General features: G+C 39.2%; 1 protein-coding gene and 1 non-coding gene across 8 annotated transcripts in view; both read right to left on the bottom strand.

Moving 5' to 3' along the window:
* MARK3 (microtubule affinity regulating kinase 3) overlaps positions 1–15,464 on the bottom strand; it is a 117,953-nt gene that overhangs the window by 68,824 nt on the left and 33,665 nt on the right. For 6 of the 7 annotated variants that reach the window (XM_045074209.1, XM_045074217.1, XM_045074215.1 and 3 more), the window contains exon 3: positions 2,946–2,999. In XM_045074209.1, coding sequence (XP_044930144.1) covers positions 2,946–2,999 — 54 coding nt within the window. Of the gene's footprint in view, positions 1–2,945; positions 3,000–15,464 lie in introns of those variants that run through there. The other variant, XM_045074248.1, reaches the window with a different exon arrangement.
* On the bottom strand, positions 3,237–3,428 carry LOC123390599. The gene has a single exon (XR_006605146.1). It is a non-coding gene; the product is annotated as a U2 spliceosomal RNA (small nuclear RNA).

Raw genomic sequence — 15,464 nt, 5'->3', positions numbered from 1 at the left:
TGTATACACACACACACACACACACACACACACACACACACACACTCACACAAGAATATTACTCAGCCATAGAAAAGAACAAGATCTTGTCATTTTCAACATGGATGGATCTAGAAAGTAGAATACTAAGTGAAGTAAGTCAGAGAAAGACAAATACCACATGATTTCGCTCAAATGTAGAATTTATGAAGCAAATGAACAAAGAAAAAAAGAGACAAACAACACTTGAAAAACAAAATATTTTATTTATTCATTTTTAGAGAGAACAAGGGGAAGCAGGGAAAGAGAGACGTACAGACTCTGTACTGAATGCGGAGCCCAACATGGGGCTCAATCCTGCAACCTGAGATCACGACCTGAGCCAAAACCAAGAGTTGAACACTTAACCAACTGAGCCACCCAGGTGTCCCAAAATAATAGACTCTTTAAAAAAAATTGTTTAAATTTGTTATTAACATGTAATGTATGATTAGCCTCAGGGGTACAGGTCTGTGAATCACCAGGTTTACACACTTCACAGCATTCACCATAGCACATACCTTCCCCAATGTCCATAGCAAAATAACAGACTCTTTTTTTTTTAAAGATTTTATTTATTTATTTGACAGACAGAGATCACAAGTAGGTAGAGAGGCAGGCAGAGAGAGAGAGAGGAGGAAGCAGGCTCCCCACTGAGCAGAGAGCCCGATGTGGGGCTCAATCCCAGGACCCTGAGATCATGACCTGAGCTGAAGGCAGAGGCTTGAACCCACTGAGCCACCCAGGCGCCCGCAAAATAACAGACTCTTAAATACAGAGAACAAACTGGTGGTTGCCAGAGAGGAGGTGGGTGGGGGGCGGATGAACAAGGCAAAGGGGATTAAGAGTGCACTTACCATGATGAGCACTGAATAATGTACGGGACTACTCAATCATTATACTGTACCCCTGAAACTAATATAAAACTGTATGTAAATTATACTTCAATAGAAAAATAAAAAATAAAATAATGGCCGGTAAGCTTAAAATACTATACTTATCAAGTTATTTAACCTGGACAGATCTAGCTTCTTAAGGTCTTACCTATTATATTATGTGCCCAAATTAATAAGCTGATATAAATATGCATAATCACACTATCAGCCTAACCATACAATCTATCATGTACTAAACTGATATTGATGTGACAAAAATAATTTGTAATAACAATAATAAAAGATGGGGCGCTTGGGTGGCTCAGTGGGTTAAAGCCTCTGCCTTCAGCTCAGGTCATGATTCCAGGGTCCTGGGATTGAGCTCTGCATCGAGTCCTGCGTCGGGGTCTCTGCTCTGTGGTGAGCCTGCTTCCCTTTCTCTCTCTGCCTGCCTCTCTACCTACTTGTGATCTCTGCCTGTCAAATAAATAAATAAAATCTTTAAAAAAATAATAAAAGAATAGCAGCAATAAAACATTCTTAGCCAAAATAATGAAAAAAAGCAAGGAAGGAGGGAAAAATTACAATCAACTAAAGATAAAACCACAATAAAATTCTTCCTAGAAAATTGCTAGAATTCCAGTTATCTGCAAGGATGCTTGAATAGTGTAAGATTTGTAACGTTAGGATACTGAAGTAGAATCCTCAGTAAACTTCTTTATATGTTGATTTTAGTTCTGAATACCAAATTTTAGTAACCCCTAACTTACTAATACCAAGTCTTTAGATATATGAAGAAATAAAAGTTTTAAAATAATAGACAGTTTTATATTCATAAGAAAGGACTGGAATTTTGGGATCCATTCCAGGGCCATCTTGAATGCCATTAAGACTCACTCCCGCCTACAGAACCACTTGTTAAGTACCATTTTTAGCGCAAGGTAAAGTCCCTTCCTCCCCACCTCTCTCTCTCACACACACACACACACACACACATACACACAGACAGGACTTCAACATTATGATGATACAAACAGACAATACCCATTAGGAAAACACTAGGAATTTATATAGGGCAATACACTTACAATATCTTATACGTGAAATGCTATGAAGTTTACAGAGCTCTTTTAAGTGCATTATTTTACTAACACAGCCATCCTGAGAAGATGAAGTTATCACTATTTTAAAGACCAGAAACATGAGGTTAAGAAAATTAACTAGGGGGAAAAAAAAAAGTTAAGTAAAGTAACTGGCTCAAGGTCAAATTAGACATTTGATTATGTGGCAGAGCAGGTATTAATTCAGACTTCTTGTCCTAGTTCAAGGTCGCTAAAACCCCAACTACTACAGGCCAAATCTAGAAATTGAATGATATAAAGGCTTTGGAAGACTAAAAAGAACTAGAAGGATTTTATTGTGAAGATCATTTGCACCAGTGAAATACCTATGCCAAGGCCTTAACCTGAGCAATAACATCTCTCTGGACTAGTCATTAAGACATTGCAAAGAGGTCCACAGGATTCTAACATGCAACACGGTTGAGGACTTCTGATCTCTATCAGATGATACAAACTGCAACAGTGCATTACAAGCATGTTTTCAACTATCATTTGTATTTTTATATTTTCCTTTCATACAAATTAATCACCACTCCTTAATTAGTTACAGTGACAGAGTTTAATAAAGCCAAAGTGCTGACTTTAAAGACCTCAGTATTAGCTATGAGAAAGGTGTATAATGCTGCGTAAGAGTAATTACACAAAACGAAACGCTCTGTTCTAGCCAATAGCTAGAATATTCAATTAAAATGTACAGCCTTCAATTTGTGCTACTAAGAACATTTAAAAATCATTATCTTCATCTGAAGGAAAAAAAATCCCACAACTTCTCCTATAATATTATATCTACAATGCACTCACTGAGGAGCAGGAAGCTACTACACCAAATGTAATATATGCAAACAGCAGCTGAGGTCTTTGTGCGACATATTAGATGGCAATTAGCACCGAAAATCATTTTAATAAATAATGGATATTGAACCAACCTTACCTTTTGTAGACTTGTCGGATTCAACTGAGTTTTGTCAATTATTTTTATTGCAACCTAGAAAAGAATAAATAAATGTTTACAGATTTTACAAATTTAGTAATTATAGACTAACTGGTAATAGTTTTGTAAATGCTCAGACATGTGGGACATCAGAAAGACAGAGCGAGACTGATTATATAATGAAAACACTTCTAAAAACGTAGGACAATGAAGCAAATCTATTCCCTATTTAGTGATACTTAAAAATTAAATTTTTTTTTTTTTAATTTTAATCCAAAGGCAGGAGTGGGTGGTGGCTGCACCATTCCTGGAAATACTGCAATACCAGGTCAATGCACGGAGTAGACGGAGCAAGCTCCTATTCCATTTCCTAGTTCCCAAAATCCATCTCATGTACTGTCCTCAGAGAGAGGATGTAGCAGATATTAAACTGATAAAGAAGAGATACTATACTTGATCTTAGCCAAAAGGCTGAGAAGCAATCCAATATTTTAATTTCATCTGATGCTGGGATCCAAGGGCAGGAAGCAGAGCTTTTACAGATTTACACAGCCCAGAATGCCTTGCTCACAGTGTCTTGCATACAATAGGAGCTTGATAATTAAGTAAATACATGAACTAATAGGTTGGAGTTCAATCTGAAAACTTTAAAAACATTTTACTAAAAAAAAATAGAAAAGATCTTTTGGTAGTTAAAAGAAGGAAAACAGACTAGTTCCAGAACAATCTGTAGGCTAACCAAGTGAAACATGTACAGAGGCAACAAATGGATTACCCGGTCACTTTTGTTCAAAAAGGGCCAAGTAAACCCCAAGCAGTCTTAAAATAAGCCACTAAGATACAGAAAGAAAGATCTACAGTTTCCAGCCATAAAAGCTTATCTTTAAAAAAGAAAAAAATTAGTTTTACTAATATTTACTAAGTGGACCTACAGCGGTGTCCTTATCTGATATATTGTCATTTCTAGAATAAAAGTGACTTCTAGGAACTAGGGATATCATAATGAAGGGAGAGGGTAACAAAAGGGGATGAAAGGGAACGTAAGTGAAGAAAGAGGCTTTTTTTCCATTAGCATATAATGTATTTGCCCCAGGGGTACAGGTCTGTGAATCCCCAGGTTTACACACTTCACAGCACTCACCATAGGACATAGTTTCCCCAACGTCCAGAACCCCACCCCCCCTTCTCCCAACCCCCTTTCCTCTGGCAACCCTCTGTTTGTTTTGTGAGATTAAGAGTCTCTTATGGTTTATCTCCCTCCCGATCCCACCTTGTTTCATTTATTCTTTTCCTACCCCCCCCCAACCCCCCATGTTGCATCTCCACTTCCTTGTATCAGGGAGATCATATGACAGTTGTCTTTCTCCGATTGACTTATTTCGCTAAGCATGATACCCTCTAGTTCCATCCACATTGTCGTAAATGGCAATGTCCACAATAGCCAAACTACGGAAAGAACCTAGATGTCCAACAACAGATGAATGGATAAAGAAGATGGGAGATATATATATATATGCAGCCATCAAAAGAAATCCTTGCCAGCATCTGTCATTTCCTGACTTGTTAATTTTAGCCATTCCGACTGGTGTGAGGTGGTATCTCATTGTGGTTTTGATTTGTATTTCCCTGATGCCGAGTGATATGGAGCACTTTTTCATGTGTCTGTTGGCCATCTGGAAATCATCTTTGCAGAAATGTCTGTTCATGTCCTCTGCCCATTTCTTGAATGGATTATTTGTTCTTTGGCTGTAGAGTTTGATAAGTTCTTTATAGATTTTGGATACTAGCCCTTTATCTGATATGTTATTGGCAAATATCTTCTCCCATTTTGTCAGTTGTCTTTTGGTTTTGTTAACTGTTTCCTTTGCTGTGCAAAAGCTTTTGATCTTGATGAAGTCCCAATAGTTTATTTTTGCCCCAGCTTCCCTTGCCTTTGGTGATGTTCCTAGGAAGAAGTTGCTGCGGCTGAGGTCAAAGAGTTGTTGCCTGTGTTCTCCTCAAGGATTTTGATGGATTCCTGTCTCACGTTGAGGTCCTTCATCCATTTTGAGTCTATTTTCATGTGTGGTGTAAGGAAATGGTACAGTTTCATTTTTCTGCATGTGGCTGTCCAATTATCCCAACACCATTTATTGAAGAGGCTGTCTTTTTTCCACTGGACATTCTTTACTGTTTTGTCGAAGATTAGTTGACCATAGAGTTGAGGGTCTATTTCTGGGCTCTCCATTCTGTTCCACTGATCTATGTGTCTGTTTTTGGGCCAGTACCATACTGTCTTGATGATGACAGCTTTGTAACAGAGCTTGAAGTCTGGAATTATGATGCTATCAACTTTGGCTTTCTTTTTCAATATTCCTCTGGCTATTCAAGGTCTCTTCTGGCTCCATATAAATTTTAGGATTATCTATTCCATTTCTTTGAAAAAAATGGATGGGATTTTGATAGGGATTGCATTAAATGTGTAGATTGCTTTAGGTAGCATAGACATTTTCACAATATTTCTTCTTCCAATCCATAAGCATGGAACATTTTTCCACTTCTTTGTGTCTTCCTCAATTTCTTTCATGAGTACTTTATAGTTTTCTGACTATAGATTCTTTTTGCCTCTTTGGTTAGGTTTATTCCTAGGTATCTTATGGTTTTGGGTGCAACTGTAAATGGGATTGGCTCCTTAATTTCTCTTTCTTCTGTCTTGCTGTTGGTATAAAGAAATGCAACTAATTTCTGTGCACTGATTTTATATCCTGACACTTTACTGAATTCCTGTACAAGTTCTAGGAGATCTGGAGTGGAGTCTTTTGGGTTTTCCACATATAGTGGAAAGAGGTTTTGCCACGAACTGGAGAACATAATTAACTCAGCTTTGCAACTGAAGTCCAGGACCACAAATGGTCTCACCATACACTGAGGATGCTGTATTCCTAATGTGCATCCTTCAGGACCAGATCCAGCAAGAAGCACCACTGAAGAAAGGGAATCAAAGTCTGGGGAAAGTGCTTTGAGACTGCCTCGCAAACTTTTTGGTCTCCTTTACACTCTTAAAGATTACTGATGATCCCAAATGTGGGTTATATCTATTAAAATTTACCTTATTACAAATGAATACTGAGAAATTATAAAAATAAGTATTGTACATAACAAGATTCATTTCAACATAATATTTAACAAATGGTGCTGGGAAAACTGGATATCCACATGCAGAAGAATGAAGTTGGACTCCTACCTAACATTACCCACAAAAATTACTACAAAATGCATCAAACACCTAAATTTAAGATTTAAAACTATCAAACTCTTAGAAGAAAACATACAGCAAAAGCTTCACAACACTGGACTGGGAAGTGATTTCTTAGATATGACACAAAGGCAAAGGCAACAAAAGAAACAGCCAAATTAGACCTCATAAAATTTTTGTGCATCAAAAGACAATATTAATAGGGGAAAAGGGCAACCCAGACAATGGGAAAAGTATTTACAAATCATAGATGTGAGAAGGGATTAATATCCAGAATATAGAGAGAACTCCTACAACTCAATGACAAAAAACCCAACTGAAAAATGGGCAAATGACTTGAAGAGACATTTCCTCAAAGAAGATACACAGCAGACCCCTGAACAATATGGGGGGGGGGGGCACCCATATTGTTGAAAAATCTACGAGTAACTTTTGACTCCCCCCAGAACATTAACTACAAATAGCCTACTCTTGATGGGAAGCCTTACTGATAATATATACAATTGATTAACACATCTTTTGTATGTTGTGTGTGGTTTTATTTTTTATTTTTTTAATATTTTATTTATTTACTTGAGAGAGGAGAAAAGAGTGAGGGAGCATGAGAGGGGAGAGGGTCAGAGGGAGAAGCGAACTCCCTGCCGAGCAGGGAGCCTGATGCGGAACTCGATCCCAGGACTCCAGGATCATGACCTGAGCTGAAGGCAGTCGCTTAACCAACTGAGCCACCCAGGTGCCCCTGTTGTGTGTGTTTTTACAATAAAGTAAGCTAGAGAAAAGAAAACGTATTACAAAAATGTTAAGAGAAAATACATTATAGTACTGTATTGCATTTATAAAATAAAAATCTATGTATAAGTAACCTGCCCAATTCAAACCATGTAGTTCAAGGGTTAACTGTACTAACAGCCAGTAAGCACATAGAAAAGATGTTCAACATCACGGATCATTAGGGAAATGCAAACCAAAACTCCAACATACCACTTCACACCCATCAAGATGGCTACTATAAAAAACCAAAACCACCTCCCAGAAAACAACAAGCAGTAAGGATGTAGGGAAACCGGAACCTTGTGCACTTCTGTTAAGAATGTAAAATAGTACAATTGCTATGGAAAACAGAACAGAGTTCCTCAAAAAAATTAAAAACAGAATTACCATATAATGAAGCAATTCCAAGCAACCAAAAGCAGGGACACAAACAGATCTTTGTAGACCCATGTTCACAGCAGCACTATTCACTTAATAGCTAACATATGGAAATAACCCAGGCGTCCACTGTGTGATGAATGGATAATCCTAATGTAGTGTCTCCATATAGTAGGTATTTTTCAGTCTTTTTTTTTTTTAAAGATTTTATTTATTTATTTGAAAGACAGAGAATGAGTAAGCGAGAGAGAGAGAGAGAGAGAGAGAGAGAAGAAGCTGGAGGAGGGGCTGAGGGAGAGGGAGAAGCAGGCTCCCTGCTGAGCAGAAAGCCCAGTGCAGGGCTCAATCCCAGGACCTTGGGATCATGACCTGAGCCCAAGGCAGACGCTTAACTGACTGAGCCACCCAGGCACCCCAAATATTTTTCAGTCTTGAAATGGGAGGAAATTCTGACACATGCTATAGCATGAAGGAACCTTGAGGACACTATGCTAAATGAAACAAGCCAGACACAAAAGGACAAAATAATGATTCCACTTTATGAGGTTCCTAGAGAATTCACATTCATAGAGACAGAAAGTAGAATGGGGTAAGGAAAGAATGGGGGAGTCAGTGTTCATGGATACAAAGTTTCAGTTTTACAAGATGAAAACAGATCTGGAGATGCATGATGGTGATGGTTGCACATTATAAATGTATTAGATACTACTTAAACATACACTTAAAAACATTTAAGAGGTTAATTTTAAGTTATGTGCATTTTATCACAATAAACTAAAAAAAATAAGCCCATGATATGTTAATATAAATAACATTTTTATGAAATTCTCACATATCCTGTATTCAATGTGTTGTGATACCACATGTTATGTAGCCTCTGGAAATTTTTACTTAAGGTTCATGAATGAAAATGGAAAAAGTACTATCTTAATGGTATTACAAAAATAGTACTGACTTTGCAGACTCCCTAAAAGGTTCTCCAGAGAGACCTCCAAGGGTCCCCACACCTACTTCAAGAACTGCTGTACTTATTCATAGTAACACTTAAAAACAACGACCCCTGCTCTACTTGGTCTAAACTCTCCATCTGCCTAAGTTATCTATTACTTCCTATGAGTCCACACGCTGAACCATGCTGCTAACACGGCACGCAGTGAACTTGACTCTGGAAAGTAAGGACCCACCATCCCAGCACACCCCAACTGGGGAGAAAAAAGAAATCAGAATTGGAGGAGGGGCGGTCAGTCAGCATGCATGTTTGAAAAAAGCAAAGATAGAATTCTGATTTCATATGTGGAAAACTATAGTTAAGTCTTGGTGGAAACTATAGTAAAAAAAAAAAAAAAAAGTGAAAGGCAAAGTCAGAGGCTGGAATATATAAACAAAGACCTTGTTCACATCTCCGCTGGGGACTGGCATCCTGTTAAGAGTTCCAACATGCTACTAGATACATAAGAAGCATCTGATAAATGCTTCCTGAGCTGATGTGAGGCCCTGAACATTCATACTCAGTAACCACACGTGTTTGAGATGGAGACAGAAGAGTGAAGAAATAGGGTTTCTGGTGTTTTAGCAGATATCAATGTAATTTTAAAAAATACATTATTTCAAGGATGCTTGGTTGGCTCAGGCGGTTAAGCATCTGCTTTCTGCTCAGATCATGATCTCAGGGTCCTGGGATCAAGCCTGCATCACATCCAGGCTCCCTGAATCGGCAGAAGTCTGCTTCTCTCTCTCCTGCCACCCCCTCCCATGCTCATGCTCTCTCTTGCTTGCTCTCTCAAATAAATAAAATCTTTTTTAAAAAATTACATTATTTCAAGGTTTAATGGATTAATTTTCTTCAAACTTTACTTTCCTAAGTAATTTTATGTGGGATCCATGGATCTCCTAATTTCCAAAGAAACCCCTTAGATATACCTTCTCCTTTCTGGCAACCTTCTGTTTTCTTCCTCCTTCTGATTGTCAGATCTATCAAATATGCTGTCTTTCTGGTTCTTCTTCCCTCTGAACCTCTGAGACCTGGTTTCTATTCTCATGACCACATTCCTGATCATTAGCTGCTTCTGGCTCTATTCAGTATCCGCCTTCCACAGTAAAGATTCTATTCTTAATCATTGCCTTTTTCAAATACTGCTATTCAAGCAGTATTTAAAGCAAAAACAGGAGCTCAAAATATGTTTCATTCAGCTAAATCAAACTGTCGAAGAGAGTCATTTTATTAAGTCATTTATTAAAATAAGTGTCCCTTAAGTGAAACACTGTTACTTAGAATGATGTGAGTTTGTGTGGCCATGAAGCCTGAGGGGGAAGCCCGTAATGCCCTCTTCCTCCAGTTCCCTGCTGGGGTGACTCAACTACCAAATAACCTTGGCCCAGAACTGGAGCCTGGGGGAGACCTCAGACCTCAAGTCAATAAAAGAGGAAGCAACTGTGGGGGCAACAACAATGCCTGAGAAAGACGGGGACTGGAGAGACCACACACGTGCTCCCAAGGTTGTGGAGTTTTGGGAGGTTTTTTGGCGGGGGGGTGGGGGGGGTGGGGGGTGGCATGTGCATAGCAAAAGCCAGGGGAGCTCACTGGCAAGGAAAGAGGAGTGTCCCTGCCACTTGTTGCATAAAGTTCTGGGAAATTCCATTTATTCACCCTGATGCCAGAAACAAAGTGGAAAATTACAAAATAGGAATAAAGAGACCTCATGCAAGAGAAGGGCTTCCCCCAATATACGTCACCCTAGAGGGCCCAATAAACCTGTAACAAACGCCCACCAGAGAAATAAATACCCTTATCTTCCACTTCCTGTCAATCTTCTACTGGTCAAAGGTCCCAATATCCTGCTTCCAACATGCATTAAAACATCCATAAACACTAAAATAGCAGTCAAAAAAAGATCCCATGTTCTTTAAGAGGATGCAGAAGCCCGGAAGGATGCACTATTAGTCAGCTCAGGCTGCGATAACAATAATACCATAGATCCAGTGGCTTAAACAACAGAAATTTATTTTCTCACAGACTGGGAGTCTGGAAGTCCAAGATCAGAGTCTGACCAGCACGGTTAGTTTCTGGTGAGGCTTTTCCTCTTGGCTTGCAGATGGCCCCCCTCTAACAGTGTCCTTACATGGTGGAGAGGGCAGCTTTCTGATGTCTCTTCTTGTAAAGCCACTAATCTTACTGGATCAGGACTCTACTTTTATGATCTAATTTAACCTACTTCCACAAAAGCCCTATCTCCAAACACTGGGGATTAGGGATTTAATATATGATTCTGAGAGACACAATTCAGTCCACAGCATAAAGACCAAGCTGAACTACTACGACACATGGCTACAACATAAAACTTCAAATTAAAGCACAGTGCCCAACACACGAACGACACACAATATGGAATAGCATCACAAGCATAAAGTGCGGTAAGAGACACGGAATAACACGTACTGCATGATTCCATTAGCATGTTAAGGAAAACAAAAAATGAACTACGGTGCTAGAAGTCAAGACAGTGGTTACCCTGGGGAGGAAAGATAGGAAAGTGATTAGAAGAAGACAGAAGGGAAGCTTCTGGGGTTCAAGTCACAGTATAGTTCTGCCCTGGGTTGTAGTTATGCAAATGTATACTTTGTATTAATTCATCAAGGTGTACACACTTATGATTTGGATACTTTTTCTGGATGTGTGTTATATTTCAATAAAGAGTTTATTTTAAAAAAATCAATCATGACACTAAATAATCATGAAAAGACAGTAAATAATGCCTAAAACTGGAAAACTAAGTAAGAGCATGCTGTGTGTTAACTATACTTCAATAAAAAAGGTTTTTAAAGAAAAAAAGCGTTATAAAGATACAAGTAAAACATAAATAATCAGTTAATATTGTACACCTGAAACTAATATAACACTGTGTGTTAACCAACTGGAATTAAATAAAGACTTAAAAAAAAAAAAAAAGAACCAGTTTAAAAGACTGAAAGTGACCACCTTGGAAGATTAGGAAATGAGGGTGGGGGATTAAGTGAGACAGTTTTTATTTTTATTTATTTATTTTTAAAAGATTTTTATTTATTTATTTGACAGACAGAGATCACAAGTAGGCAGAGAGGCAGGCAGAGAAAGAGGAGGAAGGAGGCTCCCTGCTGAGCAGAGAGCTGGATGTGGGGCTCGATCCCAGGACCCTGAGATCATAACCTGAGCTGAAGGCAGAGGCTTAACCCACTGAGGAACCCCTACGAATAAAAACAGAATGACAAAGAGAATGGGAGAGGTGTCATCAGGAGACAAGGGACTTTAAACAATTTCTGGAAGAAAAAATCTGAGGGCACATACAAGCCTAGAGTGTGCCCAAAGAAGGGCACAATCCAGGGAAACCTCACTGAGAAAATCACTTTGTGCTGTGTATGTGGCAACTTTCCTACTGGCCACCAGGAAGCTTAGCCAGGCACCTGACCAGCAGCCTCCACATACCCTGTCCCATACAGAAAGCTCCCAATTTGCTTCTTAGTGCTCCCCACTTGAAAAATTAACGGCAAATCAAAAATCACAGACAAGGAAAGCCTTTGATTTTTTGATACCCTTCTCCATATATGTGTTAGGGGAAAACACCAGATAACTGATGCTTCTCTTTCAAAAACAGAGATAGTTGTTTGTTGCTGAGTATGGTAATTATGTTCTACAAAGTCATTGTGAATACTGCTCCTAGAAGAAACACAGAGTTAGGTTCCTATGGGCCCCTGGTCATAACAATTTTCATCAACTGATCAATATATAACCTTGCTTTATGTGTGTTTCTTTTTTTTTTTTTTTTAAAGATTTTATTTATTTATTTGACAGAGATCACAAGTAGGCGGAGAGGCAGGCAGAGAGAGAGGAGGAAGCAGGCTCCCCGCTGAGAAGGGAGCCCGATGCGGGGCTCGATCCCAGGACCCTGGGATCATGACCTGAGCCGAAGGCAGAGGCTTTAACCCATTGAGCCACCCAGGCGCCCCTGTGTGTTTCTTTTTAAGAACATCTTATTTACCACACATCATTGCTTCATTAACACTGAACTGTCAGCCAGCCACAGAACCTAACTCCTGTCTGAATGAAGCTTATCTAAAAATGTGTTTTCTCTATCAGGCACATCTCAGTCTTGCACTTAGAAACAGTAGCTAGTACTTCAGCCCTACACTTAGGGGCCATTTGAAACAGCAAAACTGACAACAGAAAGCACAAAAAGGCAAAAACCGTGGAGTAAAAAGACCGCAAAAAGAGCATCTGTTTCGCGGTACGGAAGCTGAAACAAGGCACAGCATCATCCCTTGGCTGGATCTCAGCCGAGGATGCATACCTTGGACAATTCAAACTTTCTGATGCTTTATGTATCTTCACAAATACTGCAAAAGCACTGCCAACTATTGATTATGGAAATACGAACAAATTGTAGTAAGCAGGTGAATCTTGAAAATATGGAATTTGCAAGTAAGATCAACTTTATCTATTCTAGAGATGGGTGATAGTGATAGTTGCAAAACAATGCAAATTTTTTTTTTTAAGATTTTATTTATTTGACAGAGAGAGACAAAGTGAGAGAGGTAACATAAGCAAGGGGAGAGGGAGAAGCAAGCCTCCTGCTGAGCAGGGAGCCCGATGCGGGGCTCGATCCCAAGACCCTGGGATCACAACCTGAGCCGAAAGCAGATCGACTGAGCCACCCAGGGACCCCCATCAATGCAAACGTTCTAAATGCCACTGAACTGTACACTCAAAAATGGTTAAAATGACTTCATACTACATATATTTAACCACAATAAAAAAAGCATAACAGTTGTGTAATTAAGTGATTTTTAATTTGTAGAAACTAGGTTCAGGTGAGGTTTTCTCTTTTTCTGCACAACTAAATACTCCACCCCCAGATTGTACTAAAAGCAAGATGAACATCTTTATGCTTTTCAATTATATCTATTACTGGAACAGGAGGCTCTCTTTCACCCTTCCGCTCACTCATCTCACAAATCTACTACTATTAATTTTCAAATGGAGCAAACTGTTCTGGATACCAACACTTTTTGGCAATCACTGTAACTGTTCTGAATAAACATTCCATTAATCATTGCCCCCTCTGCCACCAAATTACTACTTGCTGAGTTATAGTAGAGTATCAAAGAACAATATTTGCAATTATCTGAAAAAGGGAATTAAGACCTCCTCTCTTTTCTGGTTATATTATCTGTGTGAGGCTGGATTTTCCCCATAAACTTCAACCAAAACAATATACTGACAAAACTTAAGTGTAGAAGACTATATGAAAACCCAGCTACCTTCTATTAAGACAGACACTAAAGAGATTTGCAAAAAATTAAAACAATGTCACTCTTTTGAATAATTTGTTTTGTCCAACAGGGGTTTCTTTCTCATAAAAATGTCATTTAAATATAGTAGGTCTGTTATTTCTTTAAACGAATATAGGTTTAAAATTTTTTAGTGTTAATTTCTAGCATGGCAAATCTCAGTCTGTACAACCCATGTAAACAAAGGCTTTGGGGAGTCCTCAATTAAAAAAAAAAGATTTTATTTATTATTTATCAGACAGAAAGAGAGAGAGAGAGAGAGAGAGAGAACGCGCGAACGCGCGCGCGTGCACGCACACCAAGCAGGGGGAGTGGCAGGCAGAGGGAGAAGGAGCCTGATTCGGGTATTCATTCCCCAGGCCCTGGGATCATGACCTGAGCCAAAGGCAGATAGTTAACTGACTGAGCCACCCAAGAATCCAAGGAGTCCTCAATTTTAAAAGTTCAAGGCGTTCTGAGACACAGAATTTGGGAACTGTTATTCTAATCAATGCAACCCCGCACGACCACTAAACCTGGTACAGTGGCATGCAGAACTGCTCGGCATGAAATTCTGAGGGAGAGAAACCAGAGTACAAGACTATGACCAAGGCCTTTACTACCCACTACCCGCCCAGGGAGCTAACAGAAGAAACAGCATTCATGATCCCACAACTGAATACTACACAGACAAATAATCAGAGAATAAGAGCGAGCTGGGAGAGGGGCACCTGGGTGGCAGCTCATTTGGTTGGGCATCTGCCTTCAGCTCAGGTCATGGTCTCAGGGTCTTGGGATCAAGTTCTCCCTCTGCCTGCTGCTTCCCCTGCTTGTGCACTCTCCCTCTCTCTGACAAATGAATAAATAAAATCTTTAAAAAAAAAAAAGAAAGAGCTGGGAAGAAGGGGGAGGACATACAAATTTAACAGAAAGATGAAATTAAAGACATCCCCCAGAAAATAAAATAGAAACACACATGGAGATCAGATTTTTAAAAAAAATGTCAAGGCTCTTTTCCAAGAGTTCCAGTCTCTGATAAGTAAGAATTATAGAATAAAGATTTTTTGGGCACCTGGGTGGCTTAGTCAGTTAAGCATCTGCCTTTGGCTCAGGTCATGATCTCAGGGTCCTGGGATCAGGCCCCACATCGGGTTCCCTGCTCAGGCGGGAGCCTGCTTCTCCCTCTCCTGCTCCCCCTGTTTGAGCTGTCTCTCTGTCAAATAAATAAATTTAAAAATCTTAAAGAAAAAAAAAAAAAGATTTTAAAATAACAAAATGACACAATTCTATAGAACTGAAAGATAAAGAATTTCCAAACCACAAGGGTCCAATGAGCAATCAAGAAGAATGGATGTAATGGGTTAAAGCCTCTGCCTTCGGCTCAGGTCATGATCCCAGTGTCCTGGGAACGAGCCCCACATCGGGCGGTCTGCTCCACAGAGAGCCTGCTTCCTCCTCTCTCTCTCTCTGCCTGCCTCTCTGCCTACTTGTGATCTCTGTCTGTCAAATAAATAAATAAAATCTTTAAAAAAAAAAAAAAGAAGAAGAAGAAGAATAGATGCAGACCAACTCCTGCTACTTCACTGTGAAATTTCTGAACAGCAAGGATGAATGTGAATAGTCTAAAAAGCTTCTAGAGAAGAAAAAAATACTCACACAATTGAGTCAATTATATTGTATACTCCAATCTCTAGAACTACCAATACCAGAAAACTCTTCTGACCTTAATTTTGAGCTTCCCACTTTCTATCACCTCCTCCGCCTTTCCTCCATCTGTTTCTAGAACGCCAATAACTGTCTGAAATCATCAGGGTCCATAATCCACTGATCCCACA

The sequence above is a fragment of the Mustela putorius genome, unplaced genomic scaffold (genome assembly GCF_011764305.1).
Source record: "Mustela putorius furo isolate JIRA1106 unplaced genomic scaffold, ASM1176430v1.1 tig00000129_pilon_pilon_pilon, whole genome shotgun sequence".
Taxonomy (NCBI): domain Eukaryota; kingdom Metazoa; phylum Chordata; class Mammalia; order Carnivora; family Mustelidae; genus Mustela; species Mustela putorius.
The sequence above is the reverse complement of the archived record's forward strand: the minus strand, read 5'-3'. Positions and strand labels throughout refer to the sequence as shown.